Source organism: Procambarus clarkii, chromosome 9 (genome assembly GCF_040958095.1).
Source record: "Procambarus clarkii isolate CNS0578487 chromosome 9, FALCON_Pclarkii_2.0, whole genome shotgun sequence".
NCBI lineage: Eukaryota > Metazoa > Arthropoda > Malacostraca > Decapoda > Cambaridae > Procambarus > Procambarus clarkii.
Window position 1 is genome coordinate 45802413 of NC_091158.1, and position 11222 is coordinate 45813634.

The 11222-nt window shown below is 42.7% G+C and overlaps 1 protein-coding gene across 1 annotated transcript; it reads left to right on the forward strand.

Annotated features, from left to right (window-relative positions):
- The first annotated feature begins 9524 nt into the window (after positions 1-9524).
- Positions 9525-10085, forward strand: LOC138362921 (uncharacterized). Its single transcript, XM_069321501.1, has one exon. The coding sequence runs from the start codon at positions 9525-9527 to the stop codon at positions 10083-10085; it is 561 nt and encodes a 186-aa protein (XP_069177602.1).
- The last annotated feature ends 1137 nt before the right edge of the window (positions 10086-11222 follow it).

An 11222-nucleotide genomic window follows, 5' to 3' on the forward strand; every position in this document is an offset into this window, starting at 1 on the left:
GCAGAACGTGTAAGGTTACTTTTCACTCTCGCTTACCAAGGGTATACCCCCCCCCCCCCCCAACACACACACATGCATCAGATTCTTAACTTACAATATTTATGATTTACCAATTTATGTTACAACACTGACTCTCAATTTCACAATATTGTATAAACTTTGATGAATCGCACGTCTACGGGTCATCCAATAATGCTAGCAGACTTCTAGATGTTACCACTGCTAGGTTTAGGCTCGGCTACAAGTACCTCTGGGAATTTGTAACATCTGATGATGTAGATTTGACTAAATGTATACTCTGTCAGCAGAACTATTCGCATACTTTGCGTCATTATATAATGGAATGCGAAAAAATCGCGGAATTTAAAGATAACAACATCAATAGTGTCCATGAAATGTGTATAAGTACTTCATTCATAATGATGTGCTGCCCGAAATCTTAGCGAAGTATCCAAAATTTACTTACTGTAGGTAATGCATGCACATGACTGTAAAGCTGCCACCCAGTTGGGTATGTGTGCAGCACATGACTGTAAAGCTGCCGCCCAGTTGGGTATGTGTGCAGCACATGACTGTAAAGCTGCCGCCCAGTTGGGTAAGTATGCAGCACATGACTGTAAAGCTGCCGCCCAGTTGGGTAAGTATGCAGCAAATGACTGTAAAGCTGCCGCCCAGTTGGGTGGGTGTGGAGCAAGACTAGTAACTGCGACTCCTCATAGACGTAAAGTGCCTTTTATAGTGACTGTTGTGAGCCTTTTGTTGAATTACTTGTGACAAAAGATTACTGATGTGTGTATTTGTTTGGTTGATTAAATATGTATGTGTATGTATATAAGTATACGTATGTATATGTACATGTATGTGTACATTAATAATTTTGTAACTAGCGTCAAAAGATTGTTATTTGCTTAGCTAAACGAACTAGAGGGTTCAGTTCCTGAACCGATTATGTGCCTCTGTAATCCTTTACATCACCGCCCACGGAATGGGTATTATGGGGTGCATAATAAAGAAAGAAAATGAATGGACCGAACCCCACAATTCATTTAGCTAAGCAAGTTACAATCTTGATGAGCTAGTTACAAAATTCACTATAAGTCGTCACATCATAAGTGGGTTCGAGATGGACCACAAGTAGTGCATTACATAATTTATCAGTATTGTGCAGCCTGTGATCCCCGCCTGGCTGGATACTGATACCTAGGTAGTTTTCATGTGTCCAGACACAGGCGATAAGGTGGTATTATTTATTTAACTTAAGAGATATATATTTTTAAATGTTGTCACATTAACGGCTACATCTTCCTTTCTTCTGACATATAGATTTTTAAGATTAATTAAAATATATGGAAACTAATTATACAATTTATTGGCTGGTGTGCAGGGCTTCACACTCTCAGAGCTAGCCATCAAGTAACTATCAAAACGCATATATCTTCGTTTTCACTTCAGTTATATTTATGACAAAGGATTTTAAATGTAGCCTATATTTCTACCTTTCTGATGACATAAATACTTTCGTTAATTACAATATCTAGATCAAACTAACATTGATTTTCAAAAGGTTGTATATTTTCAATCAATGGAGAGCATCAGCCAAGAAGCCTTCTTTAAAATATGAATATCTTTCCTCACCCAATAAGATCTAATCTCTGAATAAAATGCAAAAAACGACTTGATTGTAACCTATCCACCGCTGCCCATTTGAAGGGGAAGAGGAGGTTATGTGTAGGATAAACATATCAATTGTGACACTAGCCCTCCATATATGTCAGTTGCTTAAATTATAAACTGTACTTGTGGTCGGTCTCGAGCCCATTGTTGATGTGACAATGTGCATTGACTTTTGTAACTAGCTTATCAAGATTATAACTTGCTTGGCTATATGAATTGTGGGGCTCAGTCCCTGAGCCCATTATGTGCCTCTGTAACACTCCACTATCGCCCATAGGATGGGTATGGGGTGCATAATAAATGAACTAAACTAAGCTCTGCCTTTTTGATAACATATACAATTGTAAGCTTTATTTGTGAATCTCAATTAATTAAACAATATATCACAGAGCCTGTAGGGTTTGGTGAGATGAGCGAAGAGACATGGGAGATTTTACATAAGTACAGTACATGGTAGTTTAGGTAACGAACGGATGTCAACGAATAACGAGTATATATTTTTTTTTTTTTTTTTTGTAATATAACAAAACTATTGTCCTATGAAGTCGATTTAATTTCCAAACATATATTTTTAATAAATGTTAAATGTTTTCTGGCTAGCTATGTTAGATTTTATTAAAAATATGTATTCTATTTGTAAACATTATAATTTAAATTTTTGATAATTTGTGCAGAGAGGTGCGACAACTGGATATGCCAACAAACACTTTCCAAACAACGATATATCTTGGATAAGTCGCTCCACAACATTGACGCTTGGACCGTCGACTTCCTTTGATGCTACTTATTTCATAATGAAATTATATTAGTTTGGAGTAAATATATGTTTTCTCATGTTCTGCATTCAACACCCACATTATAGTGAGTATATATACCATATTACTTCATTACCTAAATAATGCTAGGAGGGTTTGAGTAGCATTGGGTCTTTAGTGGACAGAATCCCCAATAGATGGGGCGAGAGTCGCCCCATCTCTCTCGCCGGAGCAAGAGTCGAAACTTAATTTAAGGGGGCGTCTGGTTGGCATCTGGGTCCAAAAATGCAAAAATGAAAACTCATTCGATTTCAATCAAACTTTTTTGACAAGTTCTATATGAAAAGTGTTTCATCTGGTCCAAGTTTCAGCATTGTAGCATAAACAGGAAGGGAGAAAAAAAATATTGAAGTAGTTGTGAAAATTATGCAAAAATGGTCAAAATCGATTATCAATCAAAAGTGTCAACTGAAATCATAACTACAACTCTTTGCTATCACAATAGCATATATTAAACAAATATTATTATTAGTTTAATTGGAAAAAAATTTTAAGGAAAAAAAAAAAAAAAAGGATTTTTTTTTCTTTTTTTTTTTTAAATATTTTTTTTTTCATTTTTTTTGGGGCGATTTGCATCAAACTTACACACCTGACTGTACGTAAGCCTATCTGTAAGGATGCCTATTTTGGAGAAAATTGGTTGATGTCAACCCCAGCCACAGATTTTAGAACCTTAGACTTTATTCATTTCTGTTTTTTTTTCAATTGACACAAACGTTTACAAAACTCATTCTTTTTTTATTCAATTTACATGAAACTTACACAGTATATGTGGAGGGCATGTCTTTACATTGGGGGGCTTTCATTTTTCTCTAAGTTCATTTATTGATTTTATAATAGCAATAAACATGCCATATTTGCAAAAAATTTTTGGGGAACTTTGAACATTTGTATTAGGAAAACTAAAGATGTTTTGGAAATTCTAAATCCCCAAATCCTTTATTATATGCTAATGTGTCAGAAAAGTGTCACAGAATAATTTTATCTGAAACGTGTGTTCTGAAGTGTGGACTTGAAAATGTGTAAAAAACGTTCAAAAAACAAAAAACAAAAAAAAACTCCCTTTCTATTTACGCTGCAGTACTGAAACTTGGGACAATTTAAGCACTTTTCATATACAACTAGAAAAATAATATTGGTTGACATTGAACAACTTTCATTATAATAACCAGACGCCCCCTTAAAATTTATATATCTTTGTTCTCGAACATGATATATTTCATTTGGCGCAATCATAATAATGTTCATATCTCGGTCTTTCTGGAGGCATATAAGATTTTAGGCTTTATTAGCGTATCTTTGTTAATTATACAATATATCGGCAAGTGCGTAGGCGTCTGCACTCCATGCCCGACAAGCTACTGAGCGCTACTATAAAAACATATGTATCTTCACTTGAGCTATAAATATGTCTATTGTAATGTATTTAAAATGAAGCTCTTATTTCTATCTTGCTTAAGACATATAAAACATTTGTGTTTATTAACGAATTTAAGTGAAATAAACATTGATCTGAGAGAGAGTTGCTCTGTCGTTCAGTCTGTACGGGGTGGGAGCTCCGTAATTTTTAAAATACATTTATCTTCATTAGAACTTTAAATATGTCTATGGTAAAGTGTTTAAAGTGAAGCTTATATGTCTGCCTTTCTTGAGACATATAAAACATATATGTTTATTAACGAATTCACGTGAAATAAACATTGTTCTGAGAGAAAGCAAATCATCAAATGCAATTCAGCTACAGATAGACAACATTAACATCAGTAATAAAAATGATGGCAAGTTTCTTGGCCTATTCCTAGACAAGAGACTCAACTACAGCACCCACATTCAACACATAACTAAGAAAGTCTCTAAGACAGTTGGTATACTCTCCAAAATCAGATATTATGTTCCTAACTCTGCTCTCCTCTCACTATATTATGCACTAATCTACCCCTAACTTAATTATGGTATCTGTGCATGGGGGTCTACCACTGCAAACCACCTTAAGCCCATCATCACACAGCAAAAATCTGCTATCAGAATAATAATTAACTCTGCTTTCAGACAACACTCAGCTCCCTTGTTTAAATCCCTAAACTTGCGAAATATTAACTCCCTCCACACATTCTCTTGTGTCAACTACACTTACAAAACCCTGTTCTTAAATGCAGACCATGCTCTGAAACTCTCCCTGGACAGATGTAATAGGACCCATTATCACCACACCAGAAATAAATATCTCTTTGATATCCCCAGGGTCAAACTTAATCTGTGTACACAATCTATGCAAATTAAGGGACCTAGTCTATGGAACTCACTCCCTAGTGAATTGAAAAACTGTAAAACTTTTGCCTTATTTAAAAGCAAAACCAAAAAGTACCTAATTTCATTTTCTTAGTTTCCTACACTGAGCTTTAAATTTGCTCTGTACCTAGTGTTACCCAATCTCCTAATTTTTATGTAGTATCAAACAACCTTATCATTGTGCTCATTGCTGTCTTCTTTTATGTGCTAGCCATATGCTGGATTGTGACTACCAATTTTTGTCAACTACCATTCAAGCTGTCATTGCAATCAATCTTATATTGTTTCTGCTGTATTGTGCCTACCAATTTTTGTCAACTACCATTCAAGCTGTCATTGCAATCAATCTTAGCTATCTATGTGCTTTAATATACTGTACCTACAATTTTCTCTCATCTTATTTTTTTCATTCCACGTAACTGTTACCATTTTTTTGTCTATAAATTTTGCAAGCATTTACCTTCTTAAAATTTTCTTTGATTAAGGACCTGCCCGAAACGCTGCGCGTACTAGTGGCTTTACAAGACTGTAATTACCATATTATGTATCCTCACATTCCCAATGTACATTCTTGTATATGCATAAATAAATAAATAAATAAATAAAGAGTTGCTCGGTCGATCGATCTGTCCGGGGTCGGAGCTCGGCTATTATAAAAATACACGTATCTTCGCTTTAAATTTAAATATACCCATGGTAAGGTATTTAGAATGAAGCTTATATTTCTATCTTTCTTGTGACATATAAAACTCTTACGTTTATTAAGGAATCTGCGTGAAATAGGCATGGTTCTGAGATGAATGCTGCGGTTTTCGAGCTCGACAATGGACGCCATGCACATCCAGTGGGTGTTATTGGACCCCATACCCATTCTATGGGTGGTTGGAGCCCCATACTCATTCTATGGGTGGTTGGAGCCACGTACCCATCCTGTGGGTTGTAGTGGACGCCATACTCATCCTGTGGGTGGTATTGGACCCCATACCCTTCCTGTGGATGGATGTGGTCCCCATACTCATCCTGTGGGTGGATGTGACCCTTATACCCATCCTGTGGGTGGTATTGGACCCCTTACCCACCTAACAGGTGGTAGTGGACAATATACCCATCCTAGCTATAGTTGGTATAGTAGACACAATAATATCCTGTTTGCAGTAGTTTACCCCATAGATATTCCAACGTAACATCGTTTTCTGTTGGCGTTCCTACAAAACATCCTTTAAAGATTTGTAAAGCACAAACTATGGTATATAATATTGATTGGTGAAGCACTGTTATTCTATGTAATAATTTTTAGTGCTTATTATAATTTACTAAGAACAACTAATATTTCTCAAAACAAAACTACGAGCCTTCAATAGGAAGTAGCTGATCTGTAATATTCTAAGAGCATGGACAATAGTAGGTCAATTTCACAACCCATGTGGGATCTGAAAACTACAATTTTCCTTATAATTGAACCAATCACGACTATTCTGCTATCTAGGTTGACGGATGGATACTGTGAGACGTAAATTGGTACGTGAGGAAGAGTGTGGGCCTTAGAAAAAAAGTAACTGGGAATATATCACATATGTAGAGGGAACCACATTCAAAGTGCCCGCCAAGGAGACATTTTACAGTATAGGCAGGGCTGTGCCCTGATTGGTGGACGACGACGGCGCACAGCCTACCCGCGCGGCAGCCCGCGCAGGCCGAGTGGACCAGATTTGAACTGCATGTAACCCAACGCGGACGACGCCTGCCCGGCACCACTGGCACTTAGGATATGTGCCCATAGGACCCCTAAGAGGCATTGATTCCCTCTGTCCTACCCTTCCTGAGGAGCCTAGACTTGCTCCACCTACCCTACCAGCCCTTCCTCTCCCTACGACGACAGTTCCAGGTGAATTACTGTACTATTGTTGTAACACGTGGGTCACCTCTACATTGGCGCAGTGAGTAAACGTTCCCACGCGGTGATGAAGAGGACCTCGCCAAGATATCTGCATCATCGTTCTGCCGACTTCAGTCAAGACGTCTTAGATAGTGTTCAACGTTTCCAGTCTCGAATTACTGGCTTTGGTTGCACCATAGATGTTCTTCGGTTTGTTGTTCAATAGCGGTGCCCAAGATATTTCAACCCCTGTTTTTTTGTGCATATGTTTTATTCCACATCTCGTGCAATCCCCCAAGATTCTCCATAAGTTCCAGTTATCAGTGTTTTATATGGATTATTTCTCCGGATTTGTTGCATTTTATTGTCTTGTCCCCCAAGCACCGATTCCCGCGGCCCCCAAGTTCTTTGAAGAAGGGGAGACGAGTACCACCATTCACACGGAATACGGGCCACCGTTCATGAGCATACCCGACCTGTATTGTTTACGAATCCGCTCGCGGAGGATTTCAGGCTGTCGTTCCCGAGCGCATCCGTCTCCAGTGTGTTTACTACAGCGACACTGGTCCCAGCTCTGCAGGGTGCTTGCTACAGGTCTGTTATTTTCTCATTTCTACTGTAACTAGACGTAACCTGTTCTAGGCTTTCTACAGAAGTAACGGCTCAAGGGGAAGAGATACATTAAGTGAGCCAATGAGTTTGTGTTCATACCAGATTTAAGGTGGATGGTGATCCGCCCTGCACACAGTTCCACACGTTCACCTGAAAAAAGTGTTTTTGAGAACCCTCAGCCCAGTGCTTATGAAAATCAGGCACATTGCTTGTCAAAGTTCCTCAAAGTGCCTGCCATATCAGATTTTCCAGCTTTGCAAGTTCAGTAAGTGCCCAGTTTTTGTCTAAGCCTCCAGTGATTTAGGTACCAATTAAGTGTGCAGTGTTTTATGTTGCTTAAAACCCACCTGGCCCCATCATTTACATTATTGACTGTGCAGTGCTTATTTTTCCTTGTGGAACATTTATCTCTATCTCTGAACATTGGAACCTTAAGTGTGGCTATTGGTGTCTGTGTTTTTTTTTGTTTTTCTGTTTGGGGTGGTATACATGTGAGGTGCCTGGCTCCAGATCTAAGGCTTATTACCAGGTGTGGCACGATATATCGGAGCTTTAACTTTCGACACCAGCATAATGGCCCAAATCAAGATAAACTCTGCTTCGGCTGCTGAGCTGCAGCTGCTACCGGGTGTAGGAGATAAATTGGCCGCTCGCATTATCAAGTTTCGGCATCGCCACGTGATCACGGAGGACAACATTTATGATATCAACCGCCTTCGGGCCAGACCCGAGTTGTTGGCTGCTATATCGTTTGAGGTGGACCCGTCCCAACAGGGCTCCGGGCCCTTAGGTCAGGGGGCAGGAAGTCGTTCATCGTCCTCGTCCAGCGAAACGGGAACCCGCCATTCCTCTAGGGGTGCCGCCAGCAGCGGACAACGTGGACGCCGACCTCAGTCACCAGCTTACTCCAGGGCTAGTGGCCAGCAAGGTACTCGGCAGGGGAGCCCCTCCCACCATCGATCGGCTCGATCAAAGAGACGGACAGCTCGACACTCGTCACACAGCTCTCTGACTTCCGATTCGGATGCCTCTCTATCCCGCAGCAGGCGGACAGGTTATCGCCAACAGAAAGAGACCTTCCGCACACCACCTCGGGCGTTGGACTATGACGGGAAGTCAGATTGGGCCACCTTCTACCGCCGCTTCACGTCTTATGCCTCGGAAAAGGACTGGAGCGGGCCTACGTTATTGACACAGTTAGGATGGTGCCTCAAGGGTAAGGCAAGTGATTTTTACAATCACTTACTGGACAGAGAACCGTCAATCGATTATAATCGCATGATGCATAAGATGATCAAGCGATTTGGCGATAGGGAAGTTCTGGATGTAGCCATGATGAAGTTTAACCAGGCCCAGCAGGAACCAGAAGAAGATATTGCTGATTGGGCAGATAGGGCCCACCACTTGGCTCATCGGGCCTACAAACATGTGCCACGATGGGAAGTGGAACAAATCGCAGTAATGAGATTCGGCCAGGGATTACAGGACAAGACTCTGGCGGAAAACATTGCCAATGCAAGGAATTCGTCAATGGAAGAGGCCATCGACCGGGCCCAAACCTTCCAGCACAATGCCGTAGCAATCCACGGCTCCGCAAGTTCAAGCAGGCACGACTCCCACCGCCGCGGGTCCCAGGGGCCAGCAGTAAGAGTGAATGCAGTGGGCAGGTACTCCCGGTATGAGCAACCACCCAGGAGTAAGGACGCTTCTCGGCGCTCGACACCAGGTGCCTCGCCGGCTACCAGTCCCGCAGGCCGTGGAACCGGTACTCACCACCCGTCGAGTGCAGGCTCGGGTCCTTCATCTTCCGTGGACACGGAGGCGAAACTGGACATCTTGGTAGCAGGTGTCTCAGAACTCAGCGGGAAATTGGATCAGGTGTGTGAGAGTTTGAGGCGTCTCACGATGGCCATCATATTGCCGCATATTCGTCGTTCCCCATCTCCCAGGCGACAGCTGCAGTGTTTCAGATGTAGGAAAGTGGGTCACGTGGCTCGGGACTGTCTGGAACCGGGAAGTGATGGGGAGGGAAGCCGCTGGCTCAGGGACCCCCTGGGCAACAAGCTGCGCGTTTCATTTGAGGACGAGAAAGAGTCTTTAAACACGGATGGGTCGGTCCAGTCGGCCTAACTCCGACCCAATGTACAACAGGCCTAGAAAGGGAGAGCACGATAGGGGCGGGCCAAGGGACGTCGGGCACGGAAGAGCAGGACGGGGGAAGAGATCACATAACCATCAGACAGCTCAGATCCGGCTCTATGTTTTGGATCCCAGTCCAGATCGGGGACGTGGAGGTCAAGGCGATCGTGGATACAGCGGCTGAGGTCACCATTATCTCCCAGGAGATCCATCAACGGTTGAACCCACCACCCCAGGTGATACAACACATAACCTTAAGCACGGCGGGGAAACAAATGCACCTTACGGGAACACTGGTGGGCCCCATCTCCTTGCTGGTTGCGGGACGGGAATACACTGTGGGAGTGTATGTGGCGCCTATTGCAGACGACATGTTGCTAGGGCTCGATTTCATGAAAAGATACGGTGTTAGTATAGCCCTAGACAAGTCTCAAATGATATTACAGGGACAGGTGATTCCTATGAAGCTAGAGACGAAAGAGGAGCCTGACCCTAACCTAGCTCCGTGCATCGCTAAGGTAGCAGTGTTCCAATACACTGTTATCCCACCACATTCAGTGGCCAGGGTCAAATGTGAAATGGACAAAAGTATGCCCCAGTGTATAGTGGAGCCCCTGGAGGATGGGCAGGTGTCAGTGGTTCAGTGGTTCGCACACTCCATCAGGAGGGAGAATTCCTGAAGGTATGTGTACTCAACGTAACAGGGCAGAATATCACATTAAAGAGGCGGATGCATGTGGCCAATGCAGAGGCAGTATGGGAAATTTTACCGGGGCCGGGCCCAGCGGTAGCAGCAAGGGCAGTGGGGAGGGTACCAAGTGAAACTCAAGTCAAATTACCTCCCCATATGATGACCATGGTACAGGACGTCGAGGAAACGCTGTCAGCAGAGCAGGCAAGCCAACTGACCCACCTGTTATGGAACTTCCAGGACATCTTTGCCGCAAGTGAATTTGACCTGGGATCATTCAAGGAGGTATCTCACCGCATCGACACGGGTAATGCAAGACCTGTGAAGCAAAAAATACGACGAACACCCGCATGCTTCGCACAGGAGGAGAAAGGACACCTTCAGCGCATGCTCGATGCGGGCATCATCCAGCCGTCAGTATCTGAGTGGGCATCGGCACCAGTTCTGGTAAGGAAAAGGGATGCGTCAGTTCGGTGGTGTGTAGACTATCGAGGGTTGAACTCTCGCACCATAAAGGACGTGTACCCACTCCCTCTAGTCGATGAGTGCCTGGACACCTTGGCGGGAAACGAATGGTTTAGCAAGCTAGATGCCAACTCGGCATATTATCAGATCAACATAGCAGAAGAAGATCGGAAGAAGACGGCATTCATAACAAAATACGGACTGTTTGAATTTAAGAAAATGGCCTTTGGTCTTTGTAATGCTCCGGTTACCTACGCCAGGGTTATGAACTTGGTGTTGCGGGAGCTAAATTGGGAAACTGTGCTAGCATTCTTGGATGACATCCTGGTGCTGGGCGATTCATTCCAAAGCCACCTCTCCAACCTAGCACAGGTATTTGCGAGATTCAGAACCTATGGTTTACGCCTGAAACCACAAAAATGCGCCCTCTTTAAGAAACGGGTTGAGTTCTTAGGCAGGATGGTCAGCAGGGCAGGACTAGAACTGGGAAAAGAGGCGATAGACACAGTGGTGAAATGGCAGAAGCCTGGATCATCCAAAGACGTGGAAAGATTTCTGGGACTGGCCAACTACCATCGGACCTTCATAAAGGGATTTGCAGAGTTAGCCGCACCCCTATACGCACTGACCGGCGGAAACAGATTCGAATGGGGAGACAAGC

Bases quoted from the DNA above. Each gene is read 5' to 3' on its own strand.
- LOC138362921 (XM_069321501.1), top strand. From the start codon at position 9,525: ATGTTTTGGATCCCAGTCCAGATCGGGGACGTGGAGGTCAAGGCGATC.